The following is a 19,490-nucleotide window of genomic DNA, read 5'->3' on the forward strand; positions in this document are numbered from 1 at the left end:
TTCCAGACACATGTGTTACCTTGTGCATCTGGCTTAAGTAGGTACTGGGGAACTGAATCTTGGTCCATGGGTTCACAGGCAAATGCTTTAACCACTAACCCATCTCTCCAGCCCCTAGCTTAGCTTTAAAATATGGCACAGTCTTTATCAGAAAGCTCTTGCCTACGCTTATGTCTTGCAAGGTTTTCCCTGTGAATTGTGTTTTCTTCCTTCCTTGGTCCGCTTTTCTCCTAGCTTTGCTCTGCCATTCCCAGGCTCCTCACCCATTCCCTCTTGAAGAAGTGACTTCCTTCCCGAGCTGGAGAATCCCATTGCCTCTTAAGAGAATCTAGTCATTCTTGTGTGACCATACACAAATACTGTTCGGTTCTGTCCCAAGGTTACTTCTTGTAGTTTCTGTCTCATTGCTGGGACAAAGCACCTGACCTGATGGGAGGAAAGGTTTTATTTTGACTTATCCTCCTGTGGGGAAGCTTCGTGATGGCAGGAGAACCATGGCATGGATGGAGCTAGACACCCGTTTTGCCACAGCAGGTGGGAAATAGCAGCAGGAGAGTGAGCTGAGCTCTGGCAAGGGAGAGCTGGCTGGTATCACCCCTGAGCCCACCCTCAGCAACACACCTCTTCCAGCAAGGCTGCCCCTCCCAAATTGCCAACAGCTGGGAACCAAGTATTCAGAACACAAGAGTCATGGAGGACACCTGAATCAAACCACCACATGGTGGATGGTGGATATTTAGAACTGGTGATGTGAAGGAGAGCATTAAGTCCTCTCTTCAAGAGGACTGAGAAAAGTAGTAATGTGTTTTGGGATTTCAGGACTTGGCTTCTGAAACCAGACTCCCAAGGGTTCAGATCCCACACTGACACTTTCTAGCTGTGTGAACTTGGCTTGTTCTGCCTCAGCTTGGCCATCTGTAAAGTGGGTGTAATAGTCACTGTCAGGATTTTCACTGGGTACACAGACAATGATTGCTAGTGAACACACCCTCAATAAATCTCTTATGAGGTGCTCAGCCAGGGATTGGCTGATGGTATTGTTAATATTACATTGCTGTTATGGCTATCCGAAGGCTTTTAGGCACAATGTGGCAAAATATGGGCTCCTGGGGAGATGGCTTAGTCAGTAAAGTGCTTGCTATGAATGCTCCAGGGCTTGAATTCAAATCTGCAGCACCCATGTAAAGTGTGGGGCACTGTGGGTGGTGTATGCCTTCAATCCAAGCACTGGGGAGGGGTGGAGACAGGAGGACCCCTCGGCTTTGTTGGCTAGCTTTTCTAGCAGAATTAGTGAGTTTTGGGTGCAGTGAGAGACCCCGTCTCAAAAACAAAAAGGTGGAAAGCCATTGAGGAAGACACGTGACATTGGCTTCTGGCCTCCACAGCACTTGCACGCACGTGCACCTGCATCTACACACATGAACATGCATATCACACATATATACATAACGCATTTTAAAAACGTGTCCCAGTTTGCTTGTGGTTAGCACGTATCAATAAGTGTTCCCAAGGAGCCTTGCAGGAGTGACAGCAGCCTATGGCATAGTTCATCTACTGTGACTTGGGAACTTCCTTCAGGAACTGAAAGCCGCGCTCTCTCATCTCTTTGGTTGCAGGAGTTCCCAAGAGTCGACGTGGAGAAATCTGGCAGTTCCTAGCCCTGCAGTACCGCCTGAGACACAGACTGCCTAACAAACACCAGCCCCCCGACACTTGCTATAAAGAGCTCTTGAAGCAGCTCACCGCTCAGCAGCATGCCATTCTCGTGGACTTGGGTATGTAGGTCCCTTGGGCGATCACTTATAGAAGTACACGGGTTGGGGCTTGTTGGTCGGTGTTGGTAACAAAGATCTCTTGGCATCGGCTGGCTTCTGGCTGTCTTTTCTGGAAAGGCTGGCCTTCTCTCTGTTTGAGGCTCCGTTAGTGTCTGCATGTGGAATGAAGTCTTCACCCCCAAAATGGGAATCACTGTGAAGGTCATATTATGAGATGCTCTCTTACTGTACTTTCAACAACTCATTTGTTTACATAGCCCAGTGTGTATTTACAATGCTATAAATTTAATCCAGGACTTTGTGCATGCTAAGCAAGGATTCTGTTACACCCCTTTGCTGATAATTCTACTGACATTCTATGTTGATTTTGAAATAGGTTAAACGGGTAACAAAACCTCTCACAGAGTTATATTGTGACTTCCTGGATACAACTGCTGAAAGCAAGCCTTTAGCTATCACTTTAAGAAGCAGTATACAGGACTGGGGAGATGGCTCAGTGGATAAGGCACTTGCCATGAAACTCTGAGTCCCTGAGTTCAGATCCCCAGCCTTGTGGAGGACTGCTGTAATCCCAGTGCGTCTACAGTGAGAAAGGAAGTGGGGACAGGAGAACTTTCCAGAACCTCAGACCACCTAGATTGGTGAATGTAGTGGTAAGAGGTCTTGCTTCAAATGGCATGGAAAGCAGGCACTGATGGGAAAGTTGTCCTCTTGACTTCCATATGTGTGCCGTGAACCCCGCGCCCCCCAATACATTTTTAAAAAGACAAGTAATGCAGTAGCTTCCCAAGTACAGCTTCAGGAATGACCAGGCAGCGGCCAGCAGATCTGTAAGCAGATAGCCCGTAGGTGGACAAGTGGGCCAGGTTGGGTCTTTATGAAGGGGCTATTTCTCAGGACCCTAAGAAAAGAAACAATACAGTCAGTGGGTATTCTCGGGACATGGTGAGTATGAATAGGTTAGATGTGTTAATGCTGTGTGGATGGGCACTTATGGTCTGGGGGAGGATGTCTAGTGACACCATCATAAAATATTCTTTTTTTACATTTTATTTATTTATCTGAGAGAGAGTAAGGGAGAGAGAGATAGAGAGAAAGAAAGAGAGAGAGAGAGGGAGAGAATAAGCGCGTCAGGGCCTTCAGCTACTGCAAACAAACTCCAGACGCATGCACTACCTGTGCATCTGGCTTACGTGGGTCCTGGGGAATCGAACTGGGTTCCTTTGGCTTTGCAGACAAACACCTTAACCGCTAAGCCATCTCTCTAGCCCCATAAAATATTCTTTTAAAAAATTTTATTATTTTTTAAATTTTATAATTAAAAAATTATTTATCAGACTCAGAGAGAGAGAGGGGGAGAGAGAGAGAGAGAAAGAGGGAGAGTGAGAATGGGCGCACCAGGGCCTCTAGCCACTGCAAACCAACTCCAGATGCATGTGCTTCCTTGTGTATCTGGCTAATGTGGTTCCTGGGGAATTGAACCTGGGTCCTTTGGCTTTTCAGGCAAATGCCTTAACCGCTAAACTATTCCTCCAGCCCCAAAATATTCTTAATACTGATTTCATCCAACAAAACCTATGGAAGTAAAAATAGTATGATTTTAAGGTTTATATATTTTTCTCTAAAGCCCACTATCATAATTATCATAATTATCTTAAGGTATCTAACTATTAGACAGCGGCATTTGACTGTTTCATCAGTACTCCTGAAAGGTGATTTATGCCCTGTGGTCAGATATGTTACTTGGGTCCATGAAGGTAAAGAGGGAAGTACCTTGTGTTTGGGATCAGTTGATATTAGGGCACGTAAAAAAAAAACCCGCCAGACAAAAATCTAGTTTCTACCCTTGTTCCTTTAGATCAAACACAGCTTTTCTTAAGACAGGGCCCAGCTCAATTAAATGCTTTCGAGCCCAGTACAATTAAAATGGAAATTTTAATAGAGAAGATAGACACTTGGGTCCTTGTCTTTATTAGTCTGTTTCTCTTCTGAGTGTATTCTTGTGTGTTCAATGGGGACATTGGATTGAGCCTTCGCTGGGCCCCTTGCAGAGTGACAGTGTTCTCATGGTGAGTTGGTGATGAGGCCTGGGATGGAGGTATTGTAATCTGGATTAGTTCAGGTGTTCTGATCAGTGGGGAAATGTTGAGGTCATGTTACAGTAAGACTGACAAGGATGGAGTTTCTGTCAACTTATTAGATATACAGTGCATTTATAATTTGTATGTTATTTTTAAAATATTTTATTTGGGACTGGAGAGATGGCTTAGCAGTTTATGGCACTTGCCTGTAGCTAAAGGACCCAGATTCAATTCCCCAGGACCCACATAAGCCAGATGTACAAGGTAGCACATGCGTCTGGAATTTGTTTGCAGTGGCTTAATGCCTTGATGCACCCACTCTCCCTCTCTCACTGCCTCTCTCTTTCTCAAATTTATTAATTAAAAATATTTTTTTACTTGTATGTATTTGAGAGAGTGAGAGAGAGACAGGGTGGGGGGAGGGGAGGAGGGAATAGGCATAGACAGGGCCTCCAGCCGCTGCCAACAAATTCCAGGTGCATGCGTCCCCTAGTGCATCTGGCTCACGTGGGTGCTGGGGAGTTGATCCTGGGTCCTTTGGCTTTGCAGGTAAGTGCTTTAACTGCTAAGCCATCTCTCTAGCCCATATCATTTTTATTTTAAGCAAAAAGTTTCAGTGACAAAGTAAAATATTTTTAAAAATTGCTTACTTGACTCTACTTGGAGCCATCTGTTTTTCACCAGCATTTTTTTTAAACTATGGTTTTTTTTTTGTTTTTTTTTTTTTCCTGTTTGCTTTCCCTTACTCTGCAAAATTAATCTTATCAGTTCCTGGAAAAAAAAATCACATTTAAGCCATATGTGGTAGAAGACATTTTAAGATCTTGTCTTCCTGCAAAATTTGATTGACACAAGTAATCGTTTCACAGGGAAGCTAACATCTCCTTCACTGTCTGTGGTATAAGGGAACTCCCAGATGAGTACACATGGATTTTGGGGTGAAGATGGGTTGACCTCAGTGCCCAGTACCAGCTTTTCAGTCATGTAGTATTTACTTAATTGGTAGCTGGTGTCTTTGTGGTAGTTTCATAACCAGAGGTAAATTTTAGAGGGGACTTTATTTGAAATCAGCTTGACCTCTTACTCTCCTTCTCTTTATTGGGGGTGTGTGTGTGTGTACATGTACACACACACATATGCACACATATTGCACATTGCAAAAGCAAAAGGAGTCTACTCATGATTTGTGAACACAGAGGTAAAAGATTTAAAACAGAGACACAGGATATTTGAAGAAGAAACAGTCCTCAGTTGACAGATACTTTTTGGAGCAAAAGAAAACAAAGAGGTATCCCTGCCATGTCATATTACCAATAAAACAACAACAACAGCAAAAAAGAAAACAAACTCACAAAAAAAGTCTCAAACTAAGAATCAATCTGCTCTGGACTACCAAGCCTTCCTTTCAGACAATACACACCTCTCATATAATTCTGATTTAAGTTAGAAAATGGTTTTTGTATGACTTTAGAGTTTGCGTTGATCCTGAGTCAAAGCCGGTCTTATATTCTGTTCTCCTGTAATCTCTCCTGGATATGTCATTTGTTTACAGATTTTTATCTGATGTTGTGATTTGGCTAGAAAGAAGTGCTAGTTATCATAAAATGTTTGCCCTGGCATTATTTATGTGGAGATGGGGTGGTAGTCTGGGCAAGGTGGGAAAGAGTAGAGAGAAAGAGAAAGAGAGAGAGAGAGAGAGAGAGAGAGAGAGAGAGAGAGAGAGAGAGAGAGGGAGAGGGAGGGAGGGAGAGAGAGGAGAGAGAGGGAGGGAGGGAGAGAGAGAGGGAGGGAGGGAGAGAGAATCCTAGGTGAATACTCAAGGCAGCTTCCAATGGCTGGCTGGAGCGCGCGTTTATTCTGGAAGTCATCAGTCCATCGTTGACACTCTGATCAGAGCATCAGAACATCTAAACAGTCCTCTTCTTTTCCTCTACAGGAAGGACATTTCCTACTCACCCTTACTTTTCCGTACAGCTCGGGGCAGGGCAGTTGTCTCTCTTCAACCTGCTGAAAGCTTATTCTTTGCTGGACAAAGAAGTGGGCTACTGTCAGGGGATCAGCTTTGTGGCTGGGGTCCTGCTGCTGCACATGAGTGAAGAACAAGCCTTCGAGATGCTGAAATTCCTCATGTATGACCTCGGCTTCCGCAAGCAGTACCGACCAGACATGATGTCCCTCCAGGTAGGCGGTGGTTCTAGATGAGGGATTCCAGTCCTCTCACCAGGAATCATGACAAACAGACTTTTTTTTTTTTTTTTTTTTCTGAATCTCAGTTTAAAGAAAACTGGACCTATTACCTTTTAAACTTGGGTAAATGTGTGGTAGTTTTTAGATCATTGTTTTAGTGTGGGATTTGGGATTTTGCTTGAACACCTACATATAGAAAGTGTTCAGTGGAAAATTATAGTGATTTGATTCCTAGTTGACAACTATGCATGGATCTGTTCGAGAGGTTGAACAATGACTACGGAATGTTTTATCTTTCACTGGGCACCCGTTGCTTTTTCATGGTGGGGACAAAATACCTGACCAGAAGCAGCATAAGGAAGGAAAGGGTTATTTTCAGCTTGTAGTTTCGAGAGAGGCCTGTCCTGGTGGAGAAAGCATGGAAGGAACAAGGAGTTGGTGCACAGCATCACATCAACAGGTAGGAAGTAGAGAACGATGGATGCTGGATGCTCATCCAGCTTTCTCCTTGTCATGGAGTACAGGAGCACAGCCTGTGGGATGGTGTTGGCCACAGTTAGGGTGATTCCTCTGATCTCAACTAACCTGATTTTGATAATCTCTCATAGACATGATCAGAGATTTGTTCCTATGATTGCTTCTCAGTCTCATCAAGTTGGCCCCCAGAGATTATAAACATCCCATGCTTGGTTTCTGTACAGTTTACCTGTATCTTATGATGGAGAATAAACACTGGAGCCATGTAAGGCATTCAATAGTTCTGATTTTCAGAAGAACGATTTCCTTACTATCATTAGAATTTCAATGACTAGAAGGTATAGGTGAGCAGAGTCTGATTTTCATCCATAGCCAGGAACGTGTAACTGTTAGTTTTAAAATACAATGACATTACCATTAAAAATTGTTCGTAAATTTGATACAACAAAAGTTTGTATCAGTTGGATTTCTACATTTACTTAGTACACCTTATAATTGCTCAAAATATGTTGCCACTAATTTTATTTTTTTCTAAATATTTATTTATTTTCAAGGAGAGAGAGTGAGTGAGTGTGGGTGTGCTAGCTCCTCTTGTCACTGTGAACAAACCCCAGAGGCATGCACCATTTTGTGCATCTGACTTTCCATGGGTACTGGGGAATCAAACCAGGGCTGGCAGGTTTTTCAAGCAAGCACCTTTAACACTGAGCCATCTCTCCAGGACTGTCTCTAATTTTAAAAGTGCCTTTTTGCATGTGTGTATGTGATGCGTTTGCTTGTGTGTATGGATGTGCAGGTCTGCATGTACAAGTATGTGTCTGGTTTCTGAATGAGAAACTGCCTAAGGGAAATGTATGATGATTTTTTGAGTCAAGCCCAACAGACTGGTCTTTTTTTATGTGAGAGATTGAGAGACAGAGACAGAGAGACAGAGAGAATCAGCATGCTAGGGCTTTCAGCCACTGCAATTGAACTCCAGATGTGTGCACCCCCTTGTGCATATGTGCCACCTTCCACACTTGTGTTACTATGTGTCTGGCCTACGTGGGACCTGGAGAAGGAGAACATGAGTCCTTAGGCTTCGAGGCAAGCATCTTAACAACTAAGCCATCTCTCCAGCCCTGACTTTTTTTTAACTTGACTTGAGATAATCTTAATCAAAGAACCTTTATGATTGGCTTCAGTTAAGCTGCTTATTTTGTAACCGTGACATCCAGCGCCTCTTTGATTCCTCCCTTTACAGTTAGTTTGGGAATTTAGCTTCCTCCCAAAGATCTGTGCTGCAGATTCGGGACAAATATAATTTGTAGTACTTATGTGTAGTACTTCATGATTTTCTTTTCCTCAAAGGAGCCATGTCATTTTCAGTTTTATGCTCTGGAGACAGTTGTTGAATGCCTAGGTTGATTGGTTATTGCTATATATTTTCACGGAACTACCTTTGTAAGAGTCATATGGTAAGGATTTCTTCTAGTGAAAGAAATCTGCTTGATTTAATGCAATATCCTATGTGCTTCACACGAAAATGTACAGCTTACATAACTGATCAGGGGACCTCCCCCCCCCAATCACTTAACCGTGTGAGTAAAAACAAGTGACAACACACTTGTAAAAAATTATTTCTTATTACCATTGCCTTATTTTGAGTATCCTACACATGAGAATATGAGAGGACATGTCTAATGTCTTTATAATGTTTTAAAACCACAATAATCAACTCTGTAGCCAAATGAAATGATGTTTTCCTTTACTTTTAGAAATATTTAGAAACAACTGTACTTTTATTTTTATTCTCTTTGTCTTATGGGAGCCTCTGGGTGTTAGAAGGAACATCTCAAGCTTTTGGGCCAGGGCATTTTAGAAGCCTCCATTGTATACACAGCACCACAGATTGCTCAATTAGTCTAAACTACAGTTCTGTCATTCATTAGATGCTGGGCCCAGACAGTTAGGACCATAATTTTATTTTTTACTGTAAAGGTTTCAAAATGCAGGCTTTTTTTTTTTTTTTTAATTAAAGGGTACCTTCTCTAGCAGTTAAGATCCAGTGAAGTTCTGATTAAATCCCAAAAGCAACACATATCTATAAGAAGGAAAACAATCTTTTCATGTATGCATGTGATTCCAAACACATGATAGGAAACCTTGCTGAGGCCGGGCTTGGTGGCACATGCCTTTAATCCCAGTACTCAGGAGGCAGAGGTGGGAGGAACACTGTGAGGTTGAAGCCAGCCTGAGACTACATAGTGAATTCTAGGTCAGACCGGGCTAGAGTGACACTCTACCTCAAAAAAAAACAAAAAAAAAAAAAAAAAAAGCTAGGGCTGGCGAGATTGCTTAGTGGTTAAGGCACTTGCCTGCAAAGCCTAAGGACCAAGGTCTGATTCCCTAGAACCCACGTAAGCCATGTGCACCAGGTGCCACATGCTCCTGGAGCTTATTTTCAGTGGCTAGAGGCCCTGGCGTGCCCATTCTCTGTCTTTCTTTCTGTCTGACTCTCTCTTAAATAAATAAATAATATTTTTTAAAACTTTTTTGTTTAGTTTTATTTATTTGAGAGCAACAGAGAGAGAAAGAATGAGAGAGAGAGAGAGAGAGAGAGAGAGAGAGAGAGAGAGAGAGAGAGAGAGAATGGGCGGGCCAGGGCCTCCAGCCACTGCAAACGAACTCCAGACACGTGCGCCCCCTTGTGCATCTGGCTAACGTGGGTCCTGGGGAATCGAGCCTCGAACCGGGGTCCTCAGGCTTCACAGGCAAACTTTTAACTGCTAAGCCATCTCTCCAGCCCAATATTTTTTTGTGTTTTGTTTTTTTTTTTTAAAGAAAGGGCTGGGGTAATGTCTTAGTGGGGCATTTTCCACACAAGCATGAAGATCTGAGAGTGCCTGAGCTTGACCCTCCACTCCCATGTAAAAACCTTGACATGGAAACACATACCTGTAACCCCAGGTGCGTGTGGGGGAGAGACAGGAGAATCACTGGGGCTTGCTGGTCAGCCAGTATGACTGAAAATGGCAGCTCCAGCTTCAGCGAGTGACTCCGCCTCAAAGAATCGACATGCACGCGTGGTAGAAGGGAGCACATATCATTCTCCTCTGGTCTTTGCATGCAGACGTGCATACTTGCGTGCATGCATTTTCTGTACACCATATAACACCTACTAATACTAATACTACACACACACACACACACACACACACACACACACACACACTTGCTCAAAAGACTTGGATGAACTTAGTGACTTGCTTTAAGTGAACCTGGACTTGATTAAATATAGCTTTAAAAGTAGCAGTAAGAGGGCTGGAGAGATGGCTTAGCGGTTAAGCGCTTGCCTGTGAAGCCTAAGGACCCCGGTTCGAGCCAGATGCACAAGGGGGCGCACGTGTCTGGAGTTCGTTTGCAGAGGCTGGAAGCCCTGGCGCGCCCATTCTCTCTCTCTCCCTCTATCTGTCTTTCTCTCTGTGTCTGTGGCTCTCAAATAAATAAAAATTAAAAAAAAAAAGTAGCAGTAAGATAAAGCCATATTACTTTTTGTTTTACCAAATGTGTGAGTTTCTATTAAATATTAATGTAAATGGATTCAGTAGTATATGTCACTTTATTAAACACTGATTAATGCACACTGTCTTATTTTTCTTCTCCAAATGAACGTTAGATTCAAATGTACCAGCTTTCCAGGCTCCTCCATGACTACCACAGAGATCTCTACAACCACCTGGAAGAGAACGAGATCAGCCCCAGCCTGTACGCCGCCCCCTGGTTCCTCACGCTCTTTGCCTCTCAGTTTCCGCTCGGATTTGTAGCCAGAGTTTTTGGTAAGAGATGCCTGCGCTTAAATGGGACGGTGTTTGTTCCAAGGAGAACATTCTCAGCTCTGCCATCTGGTCTCTTGACTGTTTTTACCAGGTGCTACACAGAATAGCAAATCAATAGTGGGATGTAATACATGGGCGAAGCTCTATTCTAATCGCAATTTGAGGCCATTGGGCCTAAGTAGGATTAAAAGTGGTGGGGAACAAATTAGGCTCCTCTGTTTGAGTAAGCTGTAATAGAGCTGTTATGTTCACTTATATGTAAGAGCTAGAATATCTGTTCATTTTTTCTTTCAAATCTAGATTAGGTACATCCCTCTATAACTTCCCAGATTTTTATTTTTTTATTTATTTGTTTTTTCCCCTCCTCTTCTAATGTGTCTCACTCAACTTGCATTCAAAACATTGGCAATTATTCTGACTCATCAGTGGAAGTGTTTATTAACAATGTTATTTAAAATTTACTTATTTATTTATTTGAGAGAGAGATAGAGGGGAGAGAAAGAGAGAAAGGAGAGAGAGATAGGATGTTCCAGGGCCTTTGGCCATTGCAAACAAACACCAGATGTGTGTATCCCCTTGTGCATCTGGCTTATGTGGGTACTGGGGTCCTTTGGCTTTGTAGGCAAGCATCTTAGCCTCTGAGCCATCTTTCCAGCCCCTCAATGTTATTTTTAATGGTATTTCTTACTCTAGTTATTCCTGTTTCATTGCTTAAGTAACCTACCTATCATGCCAGTGTAGGAATGGTAGCCAATCTTTAAGATCTGGTGACTCAGAGAACATTTTAAGCCTAGGCAGTTAGGGCATATTATTGGGTAGTTTCCTTTCCTCAATTTTGATGTGGCATGGTGCTATATAACTCTCCCAGTAAAGTGCCAGTTCTAAAGGGGTAATGTGGCTCTGTTCCTCTCTTGAAGCATCTGCCCCCCCCCATTCTTTTTTATTTATTTACTATTTATTTATTTATTTTTGAGGTAGGGTCTCACTCTAGCTGAGGCTGACCTGGGGAATTCACTATATAATCTCAGGGTGGCCTCGAACTCACGGTGATCCTCCTACCTCTGTCTCCCGAGTTCTGGAACTAAAGGCATGCGCCGCCACACCTGGGGCTCCCCCTCATTCTTTATCTACCATTTAAAACCTCTCCTACATTTCCCGTGTTCTTATGATCTAGCTAGTGGCCCATGGTAAAGTAGTCAGTATTTATTTATAACTGTGCTTTTGCTAAAATGGAAATTTTCTTGTCAAGTTTTAAGTATTCTCTAACTGCAGATCATAATCAATGTTAACAATGAAATAGAACTCAATAAACTATCAGAGATTTTTATAAGTATAAGGAAAATATTGTATGGACAAATGAGTTTTGAGGATGCATATATAATATGTATACCATATACCACGTTATAGTTGTTGGCATTTGTCACAGGTGCTGTGGCTTATCAATGAGCCACTGGGGTGGGAATGGAGGCTATCGACAAAATGAAGCAGAAACCATAAAAGTCAAGTTGTGCAAAAGCAAATGGTCAGATTTCTCTTGCTTATTGAGTATACACCACTGTTTTCTCCCAGTGGAGAAGTTTGCTCTGAAACCTCAGTTCTTAGTGACGATTCTTGAAATATTGTTTTTATATTTGTATTTCTTTGTCAAGTAAAAATAGTGCTTTGGGACATTGCTCACCTATTTTGAAAGCTTAATGTCAGAATTCATGAAACAAATAGCCTTGTTTCCTGCTAGTAGATTATGACTGAAGCCAATACTGTGTGATAGCTGCTCAACCGTTGGCTTTGAACTTAGTGAAAAAATGGAGAGATACAAGTGTGCTGTAATTTTGTGAAAGAATTTTCTCTTTTTGATTCCCCATTGTATGTTATTGATAAGATAGTGACATGTTAAGAGAAATTTGCAAACACAACTATTCATGTACTTTGCAAGGCTATTTCATGCCGTATTTGTAAGGAAGTAGACTTTAGAATTAGTTTAACTTTTCTTATTCTCATCTAGCTTAAGCTATACAGTTTAAAATTTGTTTTGATTTTTCTTTTAAAGTTTTCTCTTTCATTTCCTGCTTGAATATCGATTTAATTACATAGTAACTAGCTCCTTTGCCATTTCATTGTGAGAATGTGAATAGTACTAATTGATTCTGTTGATTTGTTTTTATGTTCTGTTATGGAGAAAAATATAAATATTAGTTGAATAAGTATGAATTTTACATAAGATTCATTAAATTCTCATTAAAACTATAAATGATACATAGACAGATATATATACAATGTGTGCTTTGTATGATTTCAAATAAGAGTCTCTAAGACTCCCCACTCTTACCTGAGATTCTTTAGTAATAGGGAAAATATTTAAACATCTGTTCATTTGTTTCAGTGATATTAAACATTTTTAAAGTAAAAACAGGATTTGGCTAGTTTTCTTTTATAACATTTTCTACTTCTGCTGTTATAAGACAAATACTTTAGGAACAAAGAACATGCTTTCCCCAGTAATGAGTACATAATTGTGATCATGAAAATTGTATCATTTTTCTAGATATTATTTTCCTTCAGGGAACTGAAGTGATATTCAAGGTTGCTCTCAGTTTGCTGAGCAGCCAAGAGGCACTTATAATGGAATGTGAAAACTTTGAAACGATAGTTGAATTCCTCAAAAGTACACTACCTGATATGAATACTTCTGAAATGGAAAAAATTATTACCCAGGTATGATTGAAATGATAACAATGGAGGCTTATATGAATGTTTGTTTACTAACTATATATATTTAAGGGCTTTAACATAAAAATGTGGTTTTGCTTGGCAGGTCTTGTTTTTTTTCCAAGGTTTTTTTTTTTTTCACTTTGATCAAACACATTATTTTGAAAGGAGCATGTTGTAAGGTTTCTGCATTGTGAGACTGTCTGCCTGTGCACAGAAAATATGGCTTAGTGTTATGTAATGAGAGTCTCAAGAATCCTTTCAAGTTAGACCAATACCACCAGGATTTGAGTGGACTGACTATGGAATGGACTGCTGATGTTGAAGGATACCTTGTTGAGTTTTTATTTATGAACATTTTAAATTGCACAGAAAAGCCCAAAGAAATCTCAACACCTAGAGATGATAACATTTAAAACATCTCATTACACATAACTATTTGCTTATGTACACATATAAATATCTATATAGGTTCAGTTAAGTGCAAACATACTAAAAAGGCTATTGTGCATCCCAATTTATTTTATTTTATTTATTTACTTATTTAGAGAGAGACAATATGAATGGGCACACCAGGGCTTCCAGCCACTGCAAACAAACTCCAATCACATGTGCCATCTTGTGCATGTGGCTTACGTGGGTACTGGGAAATTGAGCCTGGGTCCTTAGGCTGTGCAGGCAAGCACCTTAACTACAAAGCTATCTCTCCAGCCCCATCCCAATTTTTAATCAAAGTATTGGACAGTTTTTCTTTACAGATTAATTTAATTTATTTATTTGAGAGTGACAGACAGAGAAAGAGGCAGAGAGAGAGAGAGAGAGAGAGAGAGAGAGAGAGAGAGAGAGAATTGGCACACCAGGCCTCCAGCCACTGCAAACGAACTACTGATGCAGATCTATGCAGTTGTGTCCATGATGATGTGACAGTGTACTGTAATAAATGCAGATCTGTGCAGTCGTATCCATGGTGATGTGACAGTGTACCATAATAAATGCAGATCTTTATAGTTGTGTTCATGTTGATGCATAGTGTACTGTAATAAATGCAGGTCTGTGTAGTTGTGCCATGGTGATATGGTAGTGTACCATATCTATATCTGGAACCAAAGAAAGAAATCAGTGCTTGTTTGGAGAGTACTTAGCGTCCAAGGGGGCAGTGCTGCCTGTCTATTCTTGCTAGGAATAGTCTAACACAGTGGCCATAGCCTTGTTGAACCCTGACAGCTCCAGCCCCTACTCAGGACATGCAGTTTTGAGGATCATGTGGGTGGCGCAGTAGGGAAATAACTCCCAAGAGGCTAACCTGAAATAGCAAACGAAAAAGCCATTTATTCAAACCCTTCGGCTTCATTGACACATGCATTTGAAAACAGCTTTTGGACTCAGTATTGCAGTCAAACCCTTTTGCAACTTTGCTTACTAATGAGTAATAATTATCTCTGACATAGATAATGATTGCTCAATAGTAAATGTTGCTTATCTGGCATACTACATTTTGGAGACAGTTACTAGATTATGATTATCATGGTTGTGAAATACCCTTGGATAATAATTTATTCTCATGACTTGTTCTCATTCTGAGGATATTTCAGTCGGGGTGAAATATTCTATGTGATCTTACACTGGAAATTGGAATCTGTATCTAGTTTGTTCTTCTATGGACATTCATTTTTGTTTTGCCCTGTTTGGCATGCTTCATTATTATTATTATATTTTGAAGTAGGGTCTCTCTCTAGCCCAGGCTGACCTGGAATTCACTATGTAGTCTTAGGATGGCCTTGAACTCACAGCGATCCTCCTACCAGTGCCTCCTGAGTGCTGGGATTAAAAGCATGCACCCCACCCCACAGGATGCTTTTTATTTTGAGGTAGGGACTCACTGTAGCCCAGCCTCACTTAAAACACACTTTGCAGTCTCAGGCTGGCCTCGAACTCATGGTGGTCTCCTACCTCTGCCTCCTGAGTGCTTTGACTAAAGGCATGGGTAACCACACCCTGCTTAAGCTATACTTTTTTTTTTATTTGCAAGGAGAAAGAAGGGGGGGGGAAAGGGAGGGAGGGAGGGAGGGAGAGAGAGAGAGAGAGAGGGAGAGAGAGAGAGAGAGAGAGAGAGAGAGAGAGAAACAATAGGCATGCCAGGGCCTCAAATGCATGTGCCAGATGCATGTGCCAGTTTGTGGATCTAGCTTTATGTGGGTACTGGGGAATCAAATCTGGGTGCTTAGGCTTTTCAGGCAAGTGCCATAACAACTAAGCCATCTCTCCAGCCCCTTTTTGGTGTGCTTTAATGTTCCTCATTAATATTTGAAAATAAGCATGAAGCCACCATTGTATGAAGAACTACATCTCGGTCTAGATGCCAGTGGCTGGACTAACCCACGGTGCTTCTACAGGTTTTCGAGATGGACATTTCCAAACAGTTACACGCCTATGAGGTGGAATATCATGTGCTGCAGGACGAGCTTCAGGAATCTTCCTTTGCCTGTGAAGATAACGAATCCTTGGAGAAGCTGGAGAGAGCCAACAGCCAGCTGAAACGACAGAATATGGATCTCCTAGAAAAACTCCAGGTACGGAAATGAAGATGGGACAAAAGAAGTGTATACAGGCTCTGGCCTCCAGGCTCCTCCCTAGGGCCATGGGCATGTTTGTATGGGTTAAACCACTGGCGACTGGGAGTCAGCGGAGTTCATTGGTTTCCCATGTGCTGGGGTCAGGGGTTTGGGGGCTTGGTGGGGACAGCACCATGCTGCTTAAATAGTGAAGAAACTGTGGGCCATAGGATTACCAGCCTCTTTGACCTGCGTCAGCAAGAGTCAGGAATGTTCTGTTCCTTCTTCATCCAGGCCCAGCCCCCCTCAAACAGAGAGCATCAGTGGGTATGAGTGAGGACCCCAACATCATGGGTAATGATGTAGTATTGCATCACTTGCTATGACCAATGGGAGGATATGAATCATGCCAGTATTACAGTTGTGTGTGTACATAGATGTGTGTACATGAGATATACATGTGTATATACTTAATATTTGTTGTTGCTGGGGATTGAATCCAGGCTGCCATATATGTTAGACAAGAACTGTACCACTGAGCTTATATCTCTAATTCTGTTTTTTTTTTTTTTTTTTTGAAGTAGGGTCTCGCTCTAGCCCAGGCTGACCTGGAATTCACTATGTAGTCTCAGAGTGGCCTCAAACTCACGGTGATCCTCCTGCCTCTGCCACCCGAGTGCTGGGATTAAAGGCATGCGCCACCACGCCTGGCCTATATCTCTAATTTCTAGCACATATTTTTTATTATATTTTATTTATTTGAGAGAAAGATAAAGAGATGGAGAGACAGAGAGAGAAAGAGAAAGAAAGATTGGGCACTCCAGGACCTTCAGCCACTTTGAATGAACACTAGCTGCACGCGCGACCTTGTGGATCTGGCTTACATAGGTCATGGGGAATTGAACCTAGGTCCTTTGGCTTCACAGGCAAATGCCTTAATGGTGGAGCCATCTCTCTAGGCCTCCAATACTTATACTTTTGAGCAAACTAAAAAAAAAAAAATCTCTACAATATTTTATTGACTAGTTTGATATAATTGGTTAGCAACCATATGAGGCATGGCTGTTAATATCATAAACAACTAGACTCTTAAAAGTTTTGATTCTATGACATGTTTATTTTCTTGCCAAGCAGGTGGCTCATGCTAAAATCCAGGCCTTGGAATCCAACCTGGAAAATCTTTTGACCAGAGAGACCAAAATGAAGACTTTAATCCGGACCCTGGAACAGGAAAAGATGGCTTATCAAAAGACAGTGGAACAAATCCGGAAGCTGCTGCCAGCAGATGCTCTGGCCAACTGTGAACTGCCGCTGAGAGACCTGATCTGCGTCCCCAATGACAGGGGCAAGGCGGGAAACAAGCCGTAACTGAACACGTGGGCCTCCCAGGAAGTCGCTTTAGGCTGCCAGAGAGCAGAGGCCTGCATCCAACCGTGCAAGCTGAACCGGAAGCCGGTGGGCCACCTTCTGCTGGTGCTGAGCTCTCATCAGCAGGCCCCTTAGCTCTCCTCAGAGCCTGCCACTCCTAAGCCATTGTACGGACATCCAGACTGGTTTTCTCTCCTGGATGTTGCCAACGATGTACATATATATATACATACATACATACACGCACACACACACACACACACACACACACACACACACACACACACACACATATATGAATGAAATGGACAAGAAGAGTTCACGCTTCCAAATAAAATGAGTAGACCTATATTTAGAGCAGTTTTTTTTTTAGACAGAACTCCATGAGATCCACACCAAAGGGAAGTTCAAGTGAGCATCCCCTTTGCACTCACATGAAGAATCTTTTTGTCTTTCTAGTGAAACAAAGCTAGAGAATCTTTGTATAGTAACATATACTTGAAAAAAAATGAATGTATTTTTTTCTCCAAAGAATAGCATGTTTCACAGAATGGTGGAAAGGAGGAGACGTTTATGTAGCTCTGTGTGTGTGTGTGTGTGTGTGTGTGTGTGTGTGTGTGTGTGGTCAGTTCTCCTGACATTGTCCATGTGAGGGAAATGATGGTGACTACTGGGTTTCTTAGGAAAGTGGGTGCTTCTGCCCCACCTACTTTGTGCCAATCAGCATGTGGCATCTTCGCACATGTGGAGTCTGATTTGGCTTGGTTTTGGATGCCCACATGGAGAGTGGGGAATCCTGTCTGAGTCAACACAGCTCAAGGGAAAAAAAAAAAAAGATTGTTGTGATTTTATAGTGCATTCAACCAGCATTGTTGTTAAACTAAACATACCAGGCCTGGAAAATATAATTCTGAACCTAAAGTGAGTAGAACTTTCCTACCTAATGCAGCTGTGAACAGTTACTTGGTGCTATAGTTACCGAGTGACAAGGATTGGCTACTTTGTGAAAGTCCTCGCCCGAGTTTTCTCTCCGTTCTGTTTAGGATAACGAAAGCAATTGCGATTGATTTACCAAAGATGCCCTACTGTTGGAGATTCTTCCTCCCCCTCCCCCCATTGACAGAATCTAGTAAACTTTTAATCATCTACCCCTCTTTATGTGAAAATGGACTGTGACATGTTTAGGGATAAGCTGTACAAAGCCACTGGGAGGGAAAGATAAAGAGGCCCCAGCTCAGCAAAAACCTACAATCCCTCGATCGGAATTCTGCCGCCCTCAGCAAGCCTCAGGGGGGCATTGCTGCGTGCTGGGTGCGTGCGTGGAGTGCAAGCAGTCCTCCGTCGTGGAGGTGATTTTATGACAGTGCCTCTGAAAATGCCGGCAGCACTTTTGCCTTTGCAAACTGTGTTTATCGTCAGCACTGCTTTTACTACTTGTCTCTTCACAGGCGGACTTTGGTGGTGGTGGGGAGTTCATTATACACAAGCCGAGATTCATTGTAAAGTCAAGATCTAAAGATTTCAGAAAACCTTAAAGAAGGGATGACAAGCACACTTCTAGACTGGAAAGTCCGGATTCTCACTGTGGACCAGTGCACCCCTGAACCCAGCTGGTCCCTCCTTATCAAGGAGAGTCAATGTAATGTCTTGGGTCTAAGACATGTTGATTCCAGGCACTTCCCACTGGGGGGCCACTAGCTGATTTGTTGCTTGGTTTTTCTGAAAACTCTTATTGTAGGATTTTTTTTTCTTCCCCTGTCAGGATTAGGAGAAATATGGCGATGAAAATTGCTTTATGGGTGTGATGCATAAGAGGTAGCAAAGAGATCTTCAGGCTGGGGAAGGAAAGTGTTGTTTTCTGTTATTCATTTTAAAGTAAAACGTCATTCTTGATGAATTAACACTGTGAGATGTATTATGGTGTTCAGAGGTTGAGATATCGTGGATACTGTATTTTCTTTTGAAAATGAATTTCCTTTTTCATTTGTGATTTTTTTTCCCCCAAATGTGACCCCAGTGATGCTCCACACATTTTTCCATCTTCATCAGGATCATGCAATGTCTAGGTCATTTCCAATAAACGTGTTGCTGCACTTTCCTGGGGCTTGCTGGTTTTACTGTTGTTATTTTTCAAGTAGGGAGAAAAAGACAAAAAAAACAAAAAATCCTTGCATAGGTTGGATTGTTACTACTTCAAATGATTGAGATGCTGAAAAACCTTGCCGATGGAATTCAAGACAACAATGATAACTTAAGAAACTTATGAATGAGCATTGCTGCTAATTGTGAGAGTATGTAGAATGTCCCCCGTAGGCTCATATATTTTGAAAACTCAATCTCTAGCTGATGGCAGTTTGGGAGGTAGAGCCTACTGAAGGAGGAGTGTTACTGGGGTGGACCCAGAGGAGGCTTATTATCCCAGCTTTCCAGTGTTTAGAGTTCAGCTCATTTTTGCTGCTTCCTGCCAACTGCTCTGGCAAGATGTGATGTTCAGCCTCCGCTCTACCATCATTTCTCTGCCATGGT

At 42.1% G+C, this 19,490-nt stretch overlaps 1 protein-coding gene across 4 annotated transcripts in view; it reads left to right on the top strand.

The window, feature by feature from the left end:
* The window catches only part of Tbc1d4 (TBC1 domain family member 4), a 233,068-nt gene extending 214,006 nt beyond the window's left edge, over window positions 1-19,062 (top strand). For all 4 annotated transcript variants that reach the window (XM_004651026.2, XM_004651024.2, XM_045145431.1 and 1 more), the window contains 6 exons: window positions 1,617-1,775; window positions 5,793-6,037; window positions 10,179-10,338; window positions 12,881-13,050; window positions 15,438-15,614; window positions 16,731-19,062. In XM_004651026.2, the coding sequence (XP_004651083.2) occupies window positions 1,617-1,775; window positions 5,793-6,037; window positions 10,179-10,338; window positions 12,881-13,050; window positions 15,438-15,614; window positions 16,731-16,964 (1,145 nt within the window). In that variant the 3' untranslated portion in view covers window positions 16,965-19,062. The remainder of the gene's footprint in view (window positions 1-1,616; window positions 1,776-5,792; window positions 6,038-10,178; window positions 10,339-12,880; window positions 13,051-15,437; window positions 15,615-16,730) is intronic.
* Window positions 19,063-19,490: the final 428 nt, after the last annotated feature.

Source organism: Jaculus jaculus, chromosome 3 (genome assembly GCF_020740685.1).
Source record: "Jaculus jaculus isolate mJacJac1 chromosome 3, mJacJac1.mat.Y.cur, whole genome shotgun sequence".
NCBI lineage: Eukaryota > Metazoa > Chordata > Mammalia > Rodentia > Dipodidae > Jaculus > Jaculus jaculus.